The 23,136-nt window shown below is 37.0% G+C and overlaps 1 protein-coding gene across 1 annotated transcript in view; it reads left to right on the forward strand.

Annotated features, from left to right (window-relative positions):
- Positions 1-23,136, forward strand: part of ush2a (Usher syndrome 2A (autosomal recessive, mild)) — a 363,320-nt gene that overhangs the window by 101,041 nt on the left and 239,143 nt on the right. The window contains exons 25-27 of the mRNA XM_061964341.2: positions 5,946-6,227; positions 7,203-7,378; positions 7,463-7,610. Coding sequence (XP_061820325.2) covers positions 5,946-6,227; positions 7,203-7,378; positions 7,463-7,610 — 606 coding nt within the window. The remainder of the gene's footprint in view (positions 1-5,945; positions 6,228-7,202; positions 7,379-7,462; positions 7,611-23,136) is intronic.

Raw genomic sequence — 23,136 nt, forward strand, 5'->3', positions numbered from 1 at the left:
ATCTGGTTATTTCACCAATAAATATGTGAATATCAGTTTCTCATTTGGAATTAAAGTTTTTTTTTTTATATTGCCTATCATTCTCAATCCTTATGTGAGACAATAACTCATGTCTTTCTTTATGCATTCTAATTTGTAATATACAGTATGATTCGTGGGAGTCATCTATTTCACCCATAAAGACCTCTAAAAAACACCCAAAATACAGCCAACAATAATCCATTTACATACTGTGACCTGCATGTTAACCCAGTATTTGTGGCATTGTTCTTATAAGAGTTAACTCAGAGGAACTACTTTTAGCTCCACCGGGATCAGAGAGAGCTAACTAACTTATGCAGCTATTGACATAATGAGCCGGTGAGCCGCTGCATTGCCTCTGAGTTTGTAAAAGTTTGTGCTGAATTATAAATCATGCCTCACACTTGTACAGTAGAAAGCTGTAGCCATAAGTCGAGAAGTTGTTCGACTTTGAATTTAGACCTGAAGACATCGTGTGAAAGACACGAAAAGACGCTCGGTTTTTTTAAACTCCTGCAGTGTGTATAATGCTCAATTTATCATCGAATTGGGGAGCACCAGTCTTGTTCTGAATGATATAAGCATCTCATCAGTCGGCATGTTTTATTATGTTTGTGGTTTGTTTCTTGTTTAGCACTTAGCACTTGCTACATGTTGCTTATGGTTTCACTTTTGCATGATCTGCTTAGCACTCAGCTTCTAAAACTCGTAGCTCATCCTCCAGATATTCAGGCCCAAAAATATAAGTTTCTAGATCATCATTTGTCTCAAAGTCTTTGTTGTCTCTCATGAAGTCTGTCATAATTAGCAGTAGTTGTTATATATACTTTTTCTCTTTTTTCAACTACATTACATACTTACAGCATGTATATAAAACGTTGATGCCGTTTTTTATAGTGCTTTTATCATGCATGTTATAGCACACTATATATATAGGCGGAATGGATCGAATCCCCATTACGTGCATTGTTAGCCACCTATTGAATGCTAATACAAATTTAAACATGTGTTTTTGTTTCACATAGGGATTGCGAATGATAGGCAAAATTCCAAAGTGCTGTTCACCTTTAAGATAAAAGGTTATTAATCAATTTCTTGAAAATATAATAATCACAATTGCCCATGCAAATTGTTTAACATGGCTATTATAAGTTTATATTAAAATACTGTATATTTACTCTTACAAATGGCCCTATGAGGGCAGCCATAATTGTGATGTGGCCCTTGATAAAAACGAGTTGGACACCCTTGGTCTAGAGTCACAGGAGTGCTGCCGGCACTAGGAAACTGTGGTTCAGTGAGGGAAATATGAACTCCAACATGTATTGTGATAATATCAAGTAGAGCATGACGAACACACACACAACCTTTGTCCCATACAGTTTATCTCCTATTTACATCAACATGGTTGTTCTGTGAAGATTCTACATATTGATGCAATTAGGGCATCATGAATTTAACTTCATTGAGAATTGAGAAGAGGGTGAAAATATCCATGCCTTGATAGTCCAATTCCTAACTAGAAGGTAAATGAGAGTGAAAACAGATGCTGGACTATTTTTGACAATAAAGAAGAGTGAAGTTCCCCAGGTTCCCAGTTCTTTCCCAATACCATATTTTTGTTGGCCCACTCCAGGCTGTTAACTACACACTGATCCAGTGCAGTTTTGTGTCACTCAAGAAGTATTACACAAGGTACCTGCCGTCCTTTCACAGACATACACACAGAAGTGAAAGTGTCTTTGCTAAATCCAGAGGGCTTTGTCATGGCTCTAAGGCACAGTGTCGTACAAAGTCATGTGTGTTTTTTGTCTGTTAATCTCTGTCATATACCACACTTTGTAACATGGATTCTCATAGACTCCTTGCCTTTATTTAATCTGTCATCACTTCATCTTTTAACGACAGGACAGTCATCTGCTTAGTGCTTTCCCTTTTTAGAGCATGCTCAATACCAGACTCCACAGTGCCAAATATTAGCCATGACTTTCTTTTTTCTGGTTGCCTTCGACTATCTGATTTTAATCTATTTTTAAAACCTTTCCTGAGGTCTAGATAATATATATTGTATATGCTTTGGTGTAAAATGTATGTACATTTTTCTCTACAGTCTCATCTATAAGCTGTTTTTGAGTATGTCTGGAGGCTAGACATATTCCCAGATTTCAAATAAAACTACGCCACACCATCTCCAAAATTATCATTTTATTTTTTGTAAATGTACACTCTTTAAATGTATATTTTGAAGTCGTCACCTCTATTTTTTTTTTCTCACACGGTCCAAAAGAAACTTCATAAGCATTATATAAATTCACTTGGTCACAACGTTAAATACAGCTGATTTTATGCATGTCACATATTGCATGTTATTATGCGCATGTCAGGATTAAATTAAAATAATACTTTATTCTATCTTTTTTTGCATTTTCTCACAGCCTGAAGCAGAGGCGGAGAGGTTGACTCACTTAATGTCTAAATAAGTTTATCCACTTCGCGGTGACGTCACAACGTAGCCAGTTGCAAAACTCCGTAAAGGAGGCATCCAAAACTGCATGCAAGGTCACGCCAAAATGCATTAACCTTATGATTTGACGCTTTGGCATTGTTTATCACGAGTATCCAATATTGTAACAACATTTATAAGTCAGAAAATACAAAATTCATCATAGGTCCCTTTTTAAAACCCCATCAGCATTTGGTTAAAAAAAATATGGACTAATTTTAGTGGTGTTGGTAACTGTAATGAGTATTAAGTAGGGCTTCATAATAAAATGTATCTTTTATTTCCTTTACTTCCTTTAATAACTTTGCTGAATTGGCAGTAGAGAGCTGGGGAAATGTTGTGATCCATTCAGAAGATGTAATCTAAATAGACACAATTTGGAAAGAGTGGTTGGAATAATGAGTGTTATTACCCCGAGAGTCATTATCTAGCAGCTTGGTCGTGTGTCAGTGAGTGCAGTGGGTGCAAGAAGTAGCAGCACATAGCCGTGGCCAAAAGGGAAAAATGCATTCTGTCAGGGATGGTTAAGTATTCAGCAATAAAGAGTCTAGACAGGTTCAGGGTGCGCTGCAGTTATCCACAGGCTGCTTTTGAAGAGAAATAAAGTTCACGTTCATGCAACGTTACTCCCAACATGCTCCCCTCCTACTTCACATCTGGCCTGGATTGTTAAAGGCTTGTTACAGCTCCAAGCCGGTCCAACTATAGTGTCCAACTGGTCACAGTTCACTGCAGCACATCTTAATTTTGAGGACTTGAAAAATGATTTCCTGTATTTTCCTTAAATAGTGCCTTCATTGTAATTGCTGCTTTGCCCCAATTAATACAGCACAGTCGGTATGGCATCTGTAAAGCTAGGGATGATGTTTGATAAGAAATTATCGAGTACGAACCCATTATCGAATCCTCTTATCGAACCGATTCCTTATCGATTCTCTTATCGAATCCATATAGGTTGTTGTATATGGAAAAAAAAACACACAATATTTGGTTTAACAAAAGCTCACTTTTATTTTACAAGAAAAAAATAAAATAAATAAATAAATATTGACTGTTGTTACCCAAAGTATATTAAGTGGGATTTTTCAGAAAAACAAATATATACAGTAACACAAAAACAACCTGTCTCTGTGATCACTATAGGTGTATAAATAATAATATAGTGTTAAATAAAATCAGTCCCTTGGGCACAAAACTGAAAATAATACAGCTCTCCAAAAAGTGCACTTCTGCTGTTATTGTAACATCCTTCTGGGGTCCATCAGTGTGGCCTCCAGGAATGACTGCACGTCCTTGTCCTGGAGGGAAAATGAGGGACAGACACAGCATAGAATTAGGGGGGATATTAGCTGAATGTGAAGACTAGGGTGTCTGTTATTAAGTCTTTAGCATTAGTATGTGGAATTAAATGATGGAATGGATTAAGTAATGAAGTTAAACATTGTCCTGATATGATCCACTGTAAGAGGTTGTTCAAATTAATAGTGCTTACAAAGTACAAAGAAGAATTATGAGAAATACTTTCAACCTTATTAAAAATAAGATATTCTTCATCTCAGTATATTAATGATGACTGAATTAATTAATTACATATTACAAAACTGTTGTATATACTAATTCACAGATGTTATTTTATTATAAAAAGGTCAGTAAATTATGTATATATATTTGTAAACGCTGTGAAGTGGGAAAGGGGTAGGATTAAATAAGCTTTACTTCTTCCTACTCCTTTTCGGACATGATGTAAAGAGAAATGATAGGAAACTGTGATGTGTTATGCTGTAAGTGTGTTCATGCACGAAATAAACTAAAGAAAAATAAAGCACTAGTTTATTAGACTGACCTGCAAACTCTGGAGTGGTGTAGGCTACAAGATAACGTTAACGTTATCAGACATACAAAAAGGCTAACGTTTTTGATTGATTGAGACTTTTATTAGTAGGTTGCACAGTGAAGTACATATTCCGTACAATTGACCACTAAATGGTAACACCCGAATAAGTTTTTCAACTTGATTAAGTCGCGGTCCAAAACGTTACCGTTAGCCACTGACTATGCTAAGGTAACGTTAGTCTAGCTAACATTACTGCAGTCCTGGTTGACATAAGAGGTAACGTTATTTTAGCCTAAAGGCTACGAGTGAGCAGATATGGAAATGAACCAGCAACAGTTAATGTTAGTTACTCACCAGCACTATCACTGGAATTGGCGCTGCACGTTGAAGCAGAGGAAGAGGGGCGCGCTTCGTCATCTCTGTCGCTGCTTCTCCACGACACCTTTCTCTAACCTTCAGGTCATGTACGGCCTGAACATGTTTCAACATGCTTGTTGTACTTCCCCCCCTTACATGAGAGCGAAGCCTGACAATAATTGCAGATAGCCGTTTCCTCGTCGTATTTTTTTGTAAAATGAAGCCATGCCATGAGGCGTTTTTTTCCGGTCCATTGTTGTTGCTGCTTCTGTATCTGCCGCCTAATAACTGAGCTATGTCATTTCCTGGGACGTGTCACAGGGCATTTCCTGTGGGACGGGATTCGTTCCCAGGGATTCGAATGAAGAACCAACTCTTTTTCTTTACTATAGTGGCCTCAATAACGGGAACCGGTTCTCAAAAAGGGGTTCGAGTCCATGGAATCAGTTCTTTTCTTATCGAACAACCGGGCGAACCGGTTTTGAACATCATCCCTAGTAAAGCTAAGGTTTTTCATGGAATCAAGGTTGTATATGTAAAGGTAGCAGTTGTATTGGTACTCCTTATATCACAGAGTGACAACAGTTGGTCACGAAGAATAATATAAATAAAATGTTACTTGTAGACTGTTGATGGACAAACAGAAATTGTCAAGTATGTAATGACTGTGTACTGCTTTCATCTTCTGGCTCACATACATTTGTTGGATGTGTTTGAATGTAGATCTATTTTATCGAGCTGCGATGCCGCGAAGAAAACAAACAACAGGTTTCTCTGCTGAACACACAGAGACTAATGAGACGAAAGCTTCTGTAAAACTTAATTGTTATGGATGGATGGATGGACAGACTATTAATCCTCCAAAAAAGAGAAAAAATTATTTTCTTTAGCGTAAAACAAACACACATTCAATATATAAACATGCTTAGATTGTACAGGTGGTCAGAGGTCAAAGTTGTGGCCATTCAGTCATTATTTAAGAAGAAAGCAAGTTATTGAATTAATTTGACTGATTTTTGGAGGATGCAAGATGGTCATCTATGACCATGCATTTCTCATTTAATGTTGTGGCTTTGAGTGTAGGTGCATTTATAGGTGCTGTAGGTACTGTGAGTCACTGGACTTGCAGAAACTAGAAAGAGTTTCTATGATTGTACAATTGTTACAGCGACTATACGGTAGATCGCTTTTACTATACTACAAATAACTTTTAAACTGCTTCCCCTACAGGAATTATCACAAGGTATGAAGTCTTTTTACGGGGTCCGCTGGGGCTACGAAACCTGTCATCCCCGACTGGAGAAAAGAGCGTATTTGTCAGCATGGGATGGTTTGATTCAAGCATTCCCTCTGAAGCACAGCTCAACAATACCAGCATAGCTTCACCTCCTGAGAGCAGCACCATTGTGGCGGGTCTGCAGTCCTTTTCCAGCTATCAGATGAGAGTCGTTAGCGTCAATATGGCGGGAAATGTCACATCAGGGTGGACTACCGCACGCACAATGGAGGGAGGTTTGTTTGGCCCTGTGCATCTTTCTTTATCATTTTACATTCAATACCTGATTATTTATTTGGATATAATTTTTTGAATATTTTTGCCACAAATTCACGATTTTGTTTATTAAGTAAGGTCGGTGACATTAGTTACTAAAATAAACACATGATAGCAATCATTTTAGCCACACTGCTAAATACACATGATTAAGACTGAAACTTTCTAAAATAACATTTTACTTTATATTGAATCAGAAAATTTTTTATAATTCAGTTGTTCTAAATATACAAACCAATAAAAGTACAGGAATGAAGTCAAAATATTTCAAGATCAGAAATCTTAATTTTTAAAGAATAAAATCACAATTTACAAGCAACAACTGAGTCTGCGGAGTACTTTGTCAAGTTATACTTGTAGCAAAATAAATACATTCTCAAACAAAACATGTTTTTCTTAATATTGTGACCTTAATTTTTAGTCAATGTTTAGTTTTTCAATGTGACCTAATACTCTTTGGCAGTGTGTTAATGTACATTTTAGATACATTTTGTATGGCAGCATGTAGTAAAATTTAACGTTTCTGTCTTTGGAAAAAATGGCCCCATTTCAACAAATGCAATACAAATGTATTTAAAAATAACACAACAGACTGTTAGACATAATGTGAGCAAGAACAAGGGAAATGAGGGAGCAAATGGAAAGTGAGTGCGTGTGTATGTGCTTTCTTAGGGGGTTCATTAAGATATTTGAATTTCAAAGAGATAATATGGCTCATTAAGACTAAGCGATTGCCCCAACCTCATTCTAAGCTATGTGTCTGTGTAATAAGCATATGACAACATCATTTAAAATGTGTGTGTCACTGCATACATGTGTATACATGTTGTGTTAGAAAAACAGAACAGTCATATTCTATTTTACACCGAGATACCATCAGCAGTACAGTACATTCCAATATGTTTTATAAATGATCTTAATCCATGTTTTTGTAGTTCCAGAAATGATGCCTCCTCCAGAAGTGTCTGCGCTGACTTCCACCAGTCTTCAGGTCACTTGGGCTACTACTGAGGGTCAAGGGGTCATTGCCAGAGGGCAGGTCACTGAATACCGTGTCAATTTGCTGACTGAACAGACCAACAACACCTATGCTCCTCCTGTCGTTAGTCAGGTTAGTGTCAAACTCTATCAATATAAAAAAAAAAAAAAAGTTAACATGATGACTTATTATGATACCTTAATCTCTCCTTATTAGGTTCTGCAGCATTTTGGACCCTCTGACCGACCTGTTTTTATAACGAAAGGATTGAAACCTTACCACGTGTACAACTTTACTGTGACACTCTGCACAAATAATGACTGCATTACCAGTTTAAAAAGCTCAGGTCGGACTCTACCTGCAGGTAACACCTTGTTTTAAAAAAATAAATGTTAATCCATTAGTTGTATTATATGGGCATCTGTATTTGGATACTTCATAATTACACCTACAGTGAAAGTGTAGGAAATTGTAATGTGACACATCAAAATATATCCACCCACTTCTTCTACCAGACAAGCGACATAGATGCTGACCAACTTTTGCTTATATTTTCCCTGTACTACACATACAGTATGCATACCTGTCAAGCCTCACGTTTTTCTCAGGTAACTCACATATTTTGCCCTTCTTTCCCGGCGTCTTCCCATTCCTTCATGAAAAAAAAAATCCTCTCTGGTACTGACAGCAGGTGGAATGGCAAAGCTTCCAATCCACTCAGCCTTGTCAACACTGTGTCAACATCAGTGTAACACACATCCTGCAGCCTGTAAAAAGTAAATCTTTCAAAAACAAAACCAAGGCAGTAAAATACGGTTGGTTGCACCCACACACTGCGCAGGTGACGAAGGCGTTGCAAAGGCTGCGCTTGTTATAGCCACCATATCACGTAATTCTATGGAGGTTAATTTGTCTTTATTATGAAAGCTTTTTTTTCCTACACTGAATTTATGCAACTGAATTTTTTGCGTTTGAATTTTGTGAACTGAATTTTTTTTCATAAAATTATGCTGACATTTTCATTGAAAAAAAATTCAGTGTTTTAAAACTCAGTGTATAAAAATTTAGTGTAACAAAATGTAGTGTATACAAATTGAGTGTAAAAAAAAAATGTTGTGTATAAAAAATACAGTGTAAGAAAATTATGTGTATAAATATTACATGCTGAAATATTTAGTATCGAAAAATTTGCTGCTACAAAATGCAAGACTCACTTCCGGTAAATTAAGACTGAAGCAATCGATCCTGTCTCAGAACCAGCCAATGAGGTGTCAAGTTTGAAGTCATATGGCAAGAGTCTTGCAAAACAGGATAAAAAAAAGCATTTATTTGGGCTACCTTTGCATGTTACAACATAACTAATATTTCATTGCGGCCTGCTGGATATTTTCAAACTATAAAAATGATTCCACTGGTTAGAATCTGCACTTTGAGTGACATACTAAGTTTTGCTTCATGCAGACCCTTGTCACGTGACTTCAAACTTGACACCTCATTGGCTGGTTCTGAGACCGGATCGATTGCTTCAGTCTTAATTTACTGTAAGTGAGGCTTGCTTTTTAAAGAAGCAAAGTTTTGGACAGTGAATTTTTTAGTACTGATTTTTTTTTAATCCTGAATTTTAAAACAGTTTTTTTTTTCAATTAAATTGTCAGCATAATTTGATGTAAAAAAAATTCAGTTGTCAAAATTCAAACGCAGAAAATTCAGTTACATAATTTCAGTGTCAAAAAACCCCATCACTTTATTTTTTGATCATCAAATGTTGTACAGTATTTGCAGCACAAAAACAGCACAATTGTTTCGTTAACACCCTTTATTCAACTGCCACACATTACAATAACTGTAAAACTTGATGGCCAAACCTTAAAGGGACAGTAGCCCATTACCAGAACACACACATGTTATAAACATCCCAATATCAAGTGCTTAAAGAACACTCACAAATACTTGGCACTCTAAGTAGTAAGGTAAGATCCTAAAAAATATTGTTCTAATTTCCATTAAAGGAGACCTATGATGATTGTAATCTACTTTTAACACACATTTTTTAGGTCTAGATAGTATGTATTTGATATGCTTTGCTGTAAATTTTGTGTTTTGCTCTACAGTAAAACATTTTTCTTGGAATTTTTTTTTTATTGGAAGGTTGCACACAGATCGTATTTACAGCATTCTCTTCGCATTTTGTTTTGCACTTCCTGTACATTTTTTTATTTTTTGTTGAAAACAACAACCAAACCAATTTTGGTTTTTGTTGAAAACAACAACCAAACCAATCAGCACACTGTCTTAAATCTTAATTTAAGATATATGCAGAAGCATATTTTATTAGGTTTGTATAGTGTAAAGTCAAATCTGATCTAATTGGTTTTACATGTTCTGTCCACTTCGCAAATATTTGGTAAAATTGATACATTTCTACTCTGAGGTAATATTCCGTCAATGTCAACCCACTCCTCGACTGTAGGTGTCTCCACCTTCAGTCATTTTCTTGTGATGGCCTTCTTGCACGCTGCAAAAAGTATATTTAGCAATTTCTGTCAATGTCATTCCAATTCTCGTTGTCAAAATCACCCAGATACATAAATTTGCGATTGACACAGTAACATTTTTAACCTACTTCCTTGTGTTGTTGTTCATGTGACAACCTTTAGATTGCATATAAAACACTCCACACTCTACCTTCACCAAAAGTATTAGCATTTATCTTTTGAAAATGTACACTGTTAAATATATAACTTCATGACAAACATCACTGTTATTTTTTTCAGTTACGTATATAGATTCGCTGGTCACAACAATAGGTACATCTTGACTGCCGCACAATGCCGCAACAAAAAAGACTTAGAATACTTAGAAAAACTTTATTTATCTACAAGTGAAATTGTTTGACACACAGAAGCTCAATAGTAAAGTGGTGGATTTTACAGTTTTTATTTTATTTTATTATATGTTATTAATTTAATTTTAGTAGCATTTTTCTTACCACATGCTTCACATGGTATCGTGCGTGTACCAAGATTATATGAATATACTACTTTATCCTACGATTCCTACCTTTTTTTGTGGTCCCTCAAACCAGGTAGTAATGATGCAATGGCAACGTCTTTATCGTCAGCATTTGAAGACTAAAGGCCTAAACTACTAAAATAATTACTAGTATTAAACCGCGGGAATTTTAATAGTTCACACAAAGCTGATTTGCTAAGCTCATGCGCAGAGGTTTGCATCTGTTAAGTGAGCAAAATAAGGAGCAAAATCCATTTAGCTTGTCTGACTGAATGAACATGCAGAATATATGTTGATTATCAGAACACCCACTATACTGGGCAAAGGAAATGCAAATATTATTCAGCAGACAAAGTGAGAATTATCAAGACTAAAGCTGTTCTGCTTCTACCTTTAACATCTCTGAAATGTATGTGCAAACTTGCAGTTCCGCATAAATAGTCGCCCTACATATGTTTGTCAAAATATATGGACTGTCAAAAATAGAAATATTACACATATCAGTGATGGGCAAGCAACTTGGAAATGTAGTAAACTAAGCTACAAGTTACACGCGATTAAATGTAGCTAAGCTACAGGGGAAGCTGTCCCCGGAGAATTGTAGCAAGCTACACTACAAACCACACAGCAAAAGTAGCTTGCTGCATCAAAGCTACATTTTTAACGGCATTTATATCTATGGGCCCACATGTATTATATCAATGTTAATGTAACTTAGAGTGTACACCCAATAAGGGCCCATTAGTATTAACTATCTGTCATTTGGCTGGGGACACGCTACAACTAACTCGAGGGGTCCCCACACCCCACTGTATGTATTTATTTAGTTTGCCTTTTCTTTGGCCCACCCCTATAATGTTATTTGTTTTCTCTAACAACAGTACAAAAAAACAGCCTTCATCTATATCTTGACAAAAAAAACAATGACTTGTGTGTTGTTTGAGAACAGTTGATAATGGTTGTGTGCAGTAAAACTTTTTATAAACTCAATTCACTTTAATGTGTGTTCTTAAATTTGTGTTGGACATCTTAGATGAAGAGAGCAATAATTAATTTGGTTTACAGGGTAAACAACTAAAACTAAGATTTTGGGCATTGTTTTTTCTAAATACATACATTTGTCTAAAAATGACTAAGGGCATTTATTTGGGTTTCCTGCACATCATCTTCATTACTTAAGGAAAAATCTAATCAGTGGGAGAGAATTTCTCTGCCATTTTAAATGTTTTTTTTTTTTGAGGCATCAGCTTGAAGCGTCCCTCTGTCTGACTCCTTCGTTGTCATCTTACATGAGGGCGTGACTGTTATGATTTTGCCTACTAGTTTTGATGACCCCCTTTATCTTGCCTCTGATTGGCCAGTTCGTAATGTTTCACCCTAACCTTAGCCAATTGTGACTCATCATACGAACACCAACCAACCATCATTGATTTTCTCTGTGGATGTTCTTATTTATCCAGATCATTGTATTTTCTCCACATTTTTTTTGTGCCTGGATTCGCAGTCCATTTTCTCTCTGTAGCTTGGGGATTTAATGTAAGCTACCTCGCTACATGGATCTAAAAGTAGCTAAGCTACAGGAAAAGCTACTGGTTAAAAAAGTAGCGAAGCTACCGCCAAGCTACTGGAAAATGTAGTTAAGCTACGTAGCTTAGCTGCATGTAGCTTGCTGTTGCCCATCACTGCATATCACCTATTCAGCAATATATTTTTGTCTGTGATAAGGTCTGGTACCTCCAGGACCTTGAAAGGGACAAGCGTTGGTAAATGAATGGATGGAATTTCATAGCTGCTGGATGAGTTAAAGACTTACCTGGCTTATTAATTTTAATGACGTTGTTTTTTCATATAGGAAATATATTATCATTATATATCTCCAATATGAAAAAACAACACCGCAGCACATCCCAGAGTACATCGTCGGCGTGTTAAAAATAGTTTCTGTTGTCTAGATTGTGAATTTTTTATTGCAGAAAAGCTGGCGCAGATTAGAGAAGTTTGCTGCTTGTTCAACAACATTGCAAAAAAATAAAAATCACAGGTTGGACCATATAACATGAATGTGGAGGGAAATTAGTTTTTCCATGGCCACAGCCATGCAAACTCCTGCACTGCTTTTGGACTTGATATTAATTGTACAAGCGTCTTAGTAAATCACCTGCAATACGCCCACTAATACACACAATAGTTCACACAATTTTAGTTTGCATACGCTGTTAAGCGCGTGGTATATGGTTCTTAGTAAATCAAGCCTGTAGCAAATAATCTAACGTTTTACTAGACCATGTTGACAAAATAGTACCGTGTAAAATGTTGTGCACAAATAAACAAGTATTTTATTTTTTTTGATAGACATCAGAGATGGCGGTAAGGCATAACAATATAAAGGAATGACATGAGAGAATGCAGGTAACGGTCTTGGTTTAGCAGAGAGAGAGAAGGCTGACCGACAACTAGGGCTGGGCAATATGGCCTTTTTTTAATATCTCGATATTTTTAGGCCATATCGCGATACACGATATATATCTCGATATTTTGCCTTAGCCTTGAATGAACACTTGATGCATGTAATCACACCAGTATGATGATTCTATGTGAGTACATTAAAACATTCTTCTTCATACTGCATTAATATATGCTCATTTTAAACTTTCAGGCAGAGAAGGAAACCACAACCTAGTCAATTGACCAAAACTGTATTTATTAAACTGTTATTAAGCAGTGGTACAAACATTCATGTCATTTCCAAAACAGAAAGTGCAAGATTGTCAGAGACATTTTAAAACAAGCTATTAGTGCACTTTTTTGTGCATGACGTCACTAAGATGACTTATCAAAACAACACTAAATTAAAGTGCACTTTTTGTACAGAACGCCACTACAATAGTTTAAAAACATGATGTCACACAAGATATTTCAATAAGTGTCAAATAACAATAAGCTGCATAATAGGAAATCTAATAGTGTACGTCTTTCACTATGTGGTAGGTTCCTGCGGACATTATGTCCTTTTGTCGTGGACTCTTTTTTTCATACGGTGTTATGTGGAAATGTTTGCCTTGGCATTTTGATGGTGTGGCACCGAACAAAGATGTTGACATGCGGAGTAAGCGCTCTTGATTCTCTAGCGGGTGACTTTTCAAATGATGCTACATATTAGCAGTGGTGCTACTCTTTGTAGAAACGCTTTTGCCCCACACTTGACAAATTACGTTTTGTCTGTTCGACATATTCTCACTTGAAGCCAAACCACCGCCAGACGATGGACCACCTGCTGTTTTTCTTGGGAATTCATTCTTCCTTCATTTGTTACCAGATTCGCACCTTCTTTCTCTTGTATTACCACTTGCACCACAGCTAACTTTAGCCATGCTGCTACGTCTCTGCGCCGCGAGGGCGTATACGTATATGACGTATGACGTGACAGTATGTGACGTATGTAAGAAGGTGCGCTTGCTGTCTGAGAAAGAGACACAAGAAAGAGTGGGAAGAGCCTGTCGTGTAATGACAGCTAAAAGCAACTGCGTGAGAATGTATACTCCGAAATCACGATATAGTCATTTTCTATATCGCACAGAGACAAACCCGCGATATATCGCGTATATCGATATATCGCCCAGCCCTACCGACAACATGTATGAGGGTGCCCACATAAATTCGTCCGTCAATCTGTGACGTCTCAAATGGCCCACTGTTAAAAAATAAAACCCCAAAAACTGCAAAAGCTGAAAATTCAAAAGCATCCAAAACTGCGTATGAGCTCACACCCAAATGCATTAACCTTATGATTTGACGCTTCAGCATTTTTTACCTTGAGTATAAAAATTGTAACAATATTTATAAGACATAAATCATCATAGGTCCCTTTAAATAAAGCAAGATTACTGTTTGAGTGAAGAACCCCTCATAACTTAAATTTAAAATGATAAATACATTTGTCATAACTAACATAAACTTTAGACAGCAAATAGGATGGAAAAGTAACAATTTATTATTATTGTTGATTACATGAATTGTGTATTATTTAGGGCTGTCAATGTTAATGCGTTAACGAATGTGATATAATAAAAATTAATAATATCGCATTGCCATAAATGAATGACGATCAAAGTGTTTGTTTAGGCAGCACGCATTGCACGGGCAGTGACCACGTCACACACCAGTGGGATGATAGTCAGAGCGATGTGCTCTGCGCCCTTCATAACAAACTCAGACGTAACTATAGATAAAACTGAGGGAATTAGTATTGCAGCGACAAACCTTATAATTGGTGCACATCAAGTTTAAAATAGCATCTTAAAGCAAATGTGAGGATGACATTGCGAGCATGAATGCTACATGGACAGGAAACGGAGGACAACAAACTATGCTGGCTGAGTTTATTTGCATTTACCACAGATAAAGTAAACAATTCATTTTCTAAATGGACAGCCACCACACGTAGGACATAAACATCCGTGATGACCAAGTGTTGCAAGATGTCATTCATGTCAGCAACTAACGTTGTACAAACTAGAGGTAGTTTGTACAGAAAAGAGATCGCCGCTATCATCTGAAAAAGTAAGCAAGCCTGTTTGAGAAACCAAGGAATTTGTAAATAGGAAGCCCAGCAGAAAAGACAGACCATAACAAGGGAATTGAGGCACGTTCTTTATTGACAACCGTCACATGTCTCGTCAACACATTGGCTTCTCGTCAAGACACCTTCTTTCACATACACATTTCTGGCTTCGCAATAATAGCGTGACACGTCACATCCCGTCCAACATCGTTAACAAAATTAAAAATGGTTTACATTTGTTTAAACAACTGATTAAACTAAGGAAGAAAAAATGCAGATGTAAATAGTGCACTATGTAAAGTTGTTTATGTATGTCTTTATTACATTACCTATTAATAGACTGTACATCTCTACCTAGTTTGCTATATTATTGCAGAGCCTTTGAAAATGTGCACTTAGTTCTTACTATACGTATTGTCACCAAGTTTAAAACATTAAAAAACAACATTCCTGTATGACATTCTGACTACCAAATTACATTTGTATCCAAATATTAGGGTATTTTCCTCAATATGTTTTATTTATGCAAGCATATAATAACATGTGATTAATCATGATTAATCACAGTTCAAGAGTGGGATTAATTTGATTAAAAATAATCACTTGACAGCCCTAATATTACCTAAAACTAATGTTCGTCTAACGCAAGCTGAGGACACACAGGCTTTCTTTGTGATAAACAGCGATATGACACATACAGTACCTATGCGTATACTGTACATAGTACTGTACATGTATTTGTTTTAATTGCCATTATGTTGTTTGTGTGTTTTTGCCTTCTCCTGAAATCCATCCACCTGTCAGTTGAGTCTTGGAAAAATAGAACATGACAGCAAAAAAACATGAATCATTCTGGACGCCTGATCCTTCCGCATACTTTTCCATCTGTTCATCTTATGAACGCTATTCTCACTGCTCATTTTACTTTTTTTTCTTGTTTTGTTTATGGTTTTAGGTGCACAGACAATGGTTGGTTGATAGGGAAAAAACAGCTTTTCATCTATAAATACTTGCTCAGGGTTTTCATCTTTTGAACATAGTCTTTAACAGCTACATCTGTCGACATAGCGACTGTTTTCATTGCGTTCAATTCTTAAAAAGTCCTTCCCGTTTTTACGGTGATGAATGATCCCCTATATTGTAATTGCTGGACTTTTTAAATGTATTTTTAATGGCTACATCTGTTGACAAAGCCACAATGTTTGTTTTAAGTGATTCCAAAGACTTCTCTTGACTGTAATACAGTACAATACAATATGGCTTATTGTACCCAGTTGACTTTTTGAATGTATTTTTAACAGCCACATCTGTTGCCACCATTGTGTTTCCTCCAACACCAAAGATGTCCCTTGTTTCAACTCTAAGAAATGATAGCAACATATGTGTTTGGCAGGATTTTTATTTTAATCTCAAAACAATTTGCATAGCGTTTGTTTTGACTGTTGTTTTACTTTTGTCTAGGAAGTTTAAAACTCCAATAATCACCAGAAATGTCAGATGTGACAGAGTAGGCTATTTTTTAAAGTAGTCAATATAAAACAAAATCTAAATTTTATACATAATAATGGAGGTTAATTTGTGTCTATATTACCAAAGCTTTTATTTGACACTGAACGTTTGGCATTTTAATTTTGTGAACTTAATTTTTTTTACATCAAATTATGCTGACAATTTCATTGAATACACATTTGTGAGCAAACTGTGTTTAAAAATGCATTGTGTTAAAATAGTGTTTTTAAGTTTAGTTTATAAAAATTCAGTGCTGAAATATAATATGCCTCTTTCTCTCCTTTGCAAGACCCACGCTACGTGACTGCAAACCTGAAGAGACAAATATGATTGCTTCAGTTTTCATTTTCCTGAAGTGTGTCTTGAGTTTTGAATTTTCAAAGACTGAATTTTTATAAACTGAATTTTAGAAAACTATTTTCACATACAACATTTTAAAAAATGCTTTTTGCTCACAAATTTGTATTTGTTTAAATTGTCAGCATCATTTGATGTAAAAACTTTATTTCACAAAATTGAAACGCAAAAAAAATTCAGTTACAGAAGTTCAGTGTAAAAAAAAAAAAAAAAAAAAAAAGTTTTGGAAATACAAGCACAAATTAACCTCCATACAATAATTTCTTAAAGCAAGATTCTGGAACCTTTTTGGCTAAGAGAGCCATGAACTCAAATATTTTAAAATGTATTTCTTTGAGAGCCATATGATATTGTTTAACACAGAATACAACTAAACGTGTGCATTTTTAAGACATACAAGTTTAGAGTTTAATAAGTCAAAATGTATTTTTCATAATAACATTATACTGAAGCAAACCAATAATTCATCAAATACTTGTTTTAATGCGACGTGTGTCAAAGTGCAGCTTTACATTTGAGTCTTTCATTGAGGAAATGTTATCATTGCATATTAGACACACCACAGAATCTGCTCTCTCCACAAAGGCAAATTCCCCTGTCCATTTGCCCTTAAATGTATGATATTCGTCACCTTTTTTTCTTTTTGCCATCTTTTTTCAAAATGGTTTTATCCCCATAACCTATCAAGCTGAATATTTGATTAAAAGGCAGTGTTTTTACTTTTTGACCTCAACATGAGTAGCTGTGACTGGCTAATGCCTTGCAGGTAGCTGGAGCCCAACCCTGGCCTGAACTCAAGTGGTAGAAAATGGATGGATGGATCAAAATGAATGAGAATGTTTCAAGACACTAAGATTGATCTGCAAGCCAGGTGCAGTCATAAAAAGAGCCACAGGTTTCCTACCCTTTGTCTTGTTAAATACTACCAAGTTAAACTCCTTACAAAAATATTCACACTCACAATTTTTATAAAAGGTTCATATTAACTTATAAAATATGTATTAGTTTGTTAAACTAAGTATTTGTTAGCCTACCACACAGCAATAATTATTTGCCCCACAGACCATTTATGTAAGAAGTTAGGTGAAAAAGATAACCGTCTGACCCGCGTGCCTGCCAACAAGAGTTTCTACTAAGCTATGTTTTGCATTTCAATCAAATACTTATTTCCCCCAATCAAACATAAATTAACCTATACAGTATTTATGTTTTTTTTTCAGGATCTTTTTTCGTTCCTACCTTACATAAAAATTCCCGGACTGTTCATATAGTCATAGCACGGGGTCAAATACTTACTTAGTTCACTTCGAAACCTAGATCAATTGTCCAAAATTCCTCTGAACCGGGTTCAAGTAATACCTTGTAACATGATAAAAGTGTATGTAGAAATAGCACAAACCACATTAAGTGGTACATTACGTGGTAGGCGCAGTAAGGCGCACTTGAGTGTGTTACTGATGCGCTAATAAATCTAGCATACATACGAGTGGGCCATTAGAGCACTGCTACCATCTGTTGTAAGTGAGCAGGCAGCATCTGCAAAAGCAGCGGAGCTACACGGAAGCACATGACCAAACATTAGTGTGCACGTCGAGAACAGATGCAAACTGTCCATATGTGTTGAAGCATTGGCAATTGTTTCCATGTGCGCGTCTCTCCGGAAAGTTATCGATCACGACATAAAGTGAGTGGCTAATCAGGGGCTGATGGTGATGTTTTATGTATTCTACATCCATAAAGGCTTGTTCTACAAGACATACATACACACACACAGGGACTTGCACATGTACACACTCACACTCGAGGCACTCAACAGAACAGGGACATTATTGATTTACGCATAATTGGCCTAAGACCCTTCTTGAGGGGAGAAATATGCATGGCAAGAAATGGCCATGTCAATAAGTTCTGCGCTTGTGTGCGTGGTGTAACTGTACACTTAAGAGCCTGTTAGGACATGTCAGGTGCTGCAAAAACAGAAAACTCCAATGTGCTCTTTGGCTCGCAGGAACCGCTGCGTGATTTACCTGCTTCATTACAATCTCGGCAGGTAAAATTAACCTTTCTGCTGCACTGTTAACCTTTTGAGTGTATGGATGTGTGTTTAAGCACACACCGATAACTGGTGACTGGACTTGCCATTGTATGAAACACACACTTGAGTGAATTAACAGTCACTACACCTGACAGCAGCACATAGCTGCTCAGGAAAACATCATTTCTGATTGAAAAATCACAAGATTCAAATGTGTTAAAAATTGTGGGTATGTATAGTTTGTTTCATTGACACATAAAGCCTATTATATTTTATTAAATCTAAAACATGAAATGTGTATATGCTATGTGGGGTTTGAACGTGCTGTAGACAATGTTCTTAATGTCACCATAGCTCAATTTCAATAGACTAATAAGCTATTGATTGGCAGTAATTTATGGTTTGATGTGCCAAGATGAGACGTCGTCCACTCCCCTTTTAAGAGCTCTATTAGAAGTCGCACTGATGATAGTTGCATGTGTCACTGAGAGCTAATTTACTTCCACCGAAAACCATTTGGACCATTAGAGGGAGACACACACACACACACACACACACACACACACACACACACACACACACACACACACACACACACAGAAAGAAACACAATAACGACACTTACAGTATTGCACACACATCAGTACACTATTCCTTCACTATATTATGTATGTTCCCCCCTCTATTTTTACATGTATCATCATTAACCAGTCTTGGCGTAATATATTTATAATAAATACTGTATTGAAACTGTGGTTGCATTAGCACCCAATGTTTTTCAAAGGGATATTTTATCTACCGTCAAAAGTGAGGGAAAGTAATTAAACTGACCTTCAATTAAAAAAAAGTGGTGTTAGCCAAAGTTCTGTCAGAAAATACTCAGTTGTGGGGGAACAAAAGAAAACATATTAATGACACCTTAAACTGCAATACAAATACTTCAATATAACTGCAATACCTACTTTAAAACAGAATTAAACATGCACACTATTTACACACAGAACAATTTCACTTATAATGATGATGTATCAATACATACATTGTTCCCTGTATTTCATTACACAGTCCCTTACAAGAGTACACACCTCAAATTTCTGTAAATATTGTATTAGATGTTTTAATGGGCTGAATACTGAATACATTACATTTAGTTACAATGCAAATTAGTCAGTGTACAAGTTGTATAACAGTGTAAATTTGCAGTACCCTAAAGACAAAGGGGAACTGCACTTTTTTGGGAATTTTATCTATCGTTCACTTTACAGATACTGTAACGTGAATGATAAGCTGTAAAGAGATAAGAAGACAAAAGGTTGTATTTTTTGCATTCTAACATAAAAAATTGGCTCGTTCTAGGGAGCTAGCAATGCAATCAATTCTACCTCTAAATCACTTTAAAAATGCATTCAAAAATCGTCAGCAATACTTTTATTTACGTTCCGTAACCTGTATAATCAAGCTGTAGCAACATTGTTATTGTAAGAGCGAACACTGAGGAACTATTTTACTAGCGTAGTAACACATCGGCATGCTTCGGTATTAGCCGAAAAAGCTTGCTACAGAAACAGGCTTTCTGGCTCGCCATTTGGTGGAGGCGGTTGCATTTTCCTCCCTCTCTGTCTCTCCCTGCTTGCTCCCTGTGTCTTGTCTATACTTTTTAAGAGCCTCCTTTTCTGTGCTGTCCTCTGAAATCTAAAAACCTAACATGGAATTGATTAGTTGGACTCTCGACTCAGTTGACAAAATCTTCTCGATGAAAAAAAGAGGTTCTGGGGAGCCTGGCTGCCCTGACAGAACAATTGCTGCGGGGTATGTGAGAGACTCCTGGGAAAAATGGAATATAATGTTCCTTTCGGTGCTTTCCGTCGAGGACGTGGAAGACATCTACCTATTTGGAACCGGGATCGCAGGGCATCTGTTGATTGGGCTGGGCATTGCTTTGGTTTATCATCAAATTTGGAAGACAATGGCAGCCGTTCAAGGAGCCCAAAGGCTGCCCGTCGCAATGGAAGGCATGGGTCGAGCTGTGGGAACACAGACTGTGGTGATTTCTGAACTGAATCGTAAGTTGGATCACATCACTGAGAGGCTTACTGAAATGCGAAAATGTATCAACTGGGGAGCCAGCATGGACAATTGGATCAGACAAGCCATTAAAATGTCTGCTCGTTTGGTAAACAACAATTCTTACCTACGATTCGACTCCCTCAAATGGCCTTGACACTGCTCATAACAGAAGAAATCTATTCTGAAAACATGCCCCCGAGGACACCTCAATGATAGCCGCTCTGACCTCCATCCCTCTTTCAACAACACCTGGGAGTTGAACTTTGCTCGTAACGCCTGCAGAGCGACTCCAGGCCAATAGACACAACAACACTACACTCTGGACAATGGGCTATGCACACACACACTCCCACCCCCACCCCACGCCTTCACCGCCGATTGAATCCCTTAGGGGAAAGGGCTTTAGATAGCAGCAGCCTGCCACCGTAGCCCCCACTCCCTCCCCTCTGTTGCAAGTTTTGTGGATTCTATGTAACATGTTTATGTGTCCTTATGGCTATTGAGGTCTTTTTCCTTGGCCTCAGTCTGGACCCACTCCCCGGGAGCCCAGTCTGAGACTGAACCTTTTTTTTACTCATCCTCCCTCCCCCAGCGTTTACCTTTTTCCCACCTTTCTAAGGGGCGCCGGAAGTCTGCTAAACAAACATTAACAATCATATTACAGTATGTGTAAAATATTAGCCCACATTTCATGTCTTGTTTGTACACCGCTAGCCAGACAGCATATGCACTGTAGTTGCAATAACACACATAATGTGCTGCTTGTATCATGATCGATATTAAGAAGTGACTCACTCGATGGACAGTTGTGTGTTTGGTCCAACTCGCCTGTGACGTTTTTCCCTGTATATTTTGGGTAAGCACACCATTTATGTCAAAATAGCACATCTCCAAATACCACATTTGCAGCATCGAGTCACACGGCTTCCGTCTGCTGAAACGTTTCACCCTCTTTTTCGTGCTGGCTTCTAGAAGCAGCAATTCTTCCTCCGTTCATTCAGCTTCAAAAGTATAAGGTTGTGAATCCTCATTTGTCCAAAAATAGTCATATTTGTTGTTTGTTACCAAATCTGCCATGATTAGAACATACACGGATTTGTTTAGTAAGTAGGAACACACATTTGTTGCCAGAAGTTGGAAGTGCACTACTATAGAAACGGAAATCAATGCCCGGAAGAAGTCAGTAGTTAAAATGACTACAATACGGTAAATATTGTACATATTACATATCGTTATGAATGTGTCTGCTACTATATTATATATAGACTTGCAGTGGTACACAAATTTAGGGTTGCAAAATTCCGGGAATATTCAAAGTTGAAAACTTTCCATGGGAATTAACGGGAATATATGGGAATTAACGGGACTTAATGGGAAATTAATGGGAATAAACATTGAGTGCAACATGCTAGATCTTGCAGCATGATTATTAGCTAAAACAACCTGATTTAATGCAAATGCAGTAGAATTTCAACCCTGCACGGTGCATTCCTCCATCACATGTGCAGTGCATTCTTCCATCACATGCACAGATGAATGATCATTCCCAGCATGCTACACACTACAGCAGGGTTATTTGAGGCCACACTAGTATTTGAGCCCAAGGACTTCATCCAGTCAGCTAAGTTTTGATGATATTACTGGGGTAAATATATTTGATCTATGGTATTTAAGTTTATAAATTGGCCCTAGTGTGGGAATGTGAGTGTGAATGTTGTCTGTCTGTCTGTGTTGGCCCTGTGATGAGGTGGCGACTTGTCCAGGGTGTACCCCGCCTTCCGCCCATGTGCAGTTGAGATAGGCTCCAGCACCCCCCGCGACCCCAAAAGGGACAAGCAGTAGAAAAATGGATGGATGGATGGCTTTTAAGTTTAATAGAGGTGTAATTGCTTGTTACTGTATGACTGTCGACTACTCCAGCAGACTTCCACTCAAGCTAGCTAGCTGTTCCTGTACTTGTTAAATGATTTTGGGGCCAATATCTCTAGCTAGCTAGGTTTATGTACCACCACAGTCTCATAATGAACCGAAAATATTTCTCCGTTAGCCGTTGTGCTAATTTTCTCTGTTAAATACCATTCATTTATGCTAACAACGTTAGCGATCCGAATTTACCTTTTTTGTGATCTGTAAAGTTCAACTAGCAAATACTAAATCAAAACGTGTAGTTTCCTCTGCCTTCTGTTCTGCTAGCCATTCTGTTGTCATACAAGAATGTAGGTTATAGTTTGATTTAGCATGCTGATTGTTCATTTATTTTTGTCCAGCCTATTTCTATTCATTTGTCCATCAGTAAAATATTTTTAAAGACTACTCCAATTGTTTAGCTGACTATTTGTATCTGTTTGT

This window comes from Nerophis lumbriciformis, linkage group LG06, assembly GCF_033978685.3.
Source record: "Nerophis lumbriciformis linkage group LG06, RoL_Nlum_v2.1, whole genome shotgun sequence".
In the NCBI taxonomy this organism is placed as follows: domain Eukaryota; kingdom Metazoa; phylum Chordata; class Actinopteri; order Syngnathiformes; family Syngnathidae; genus Nerophis; species Nerophis lumbriciformis.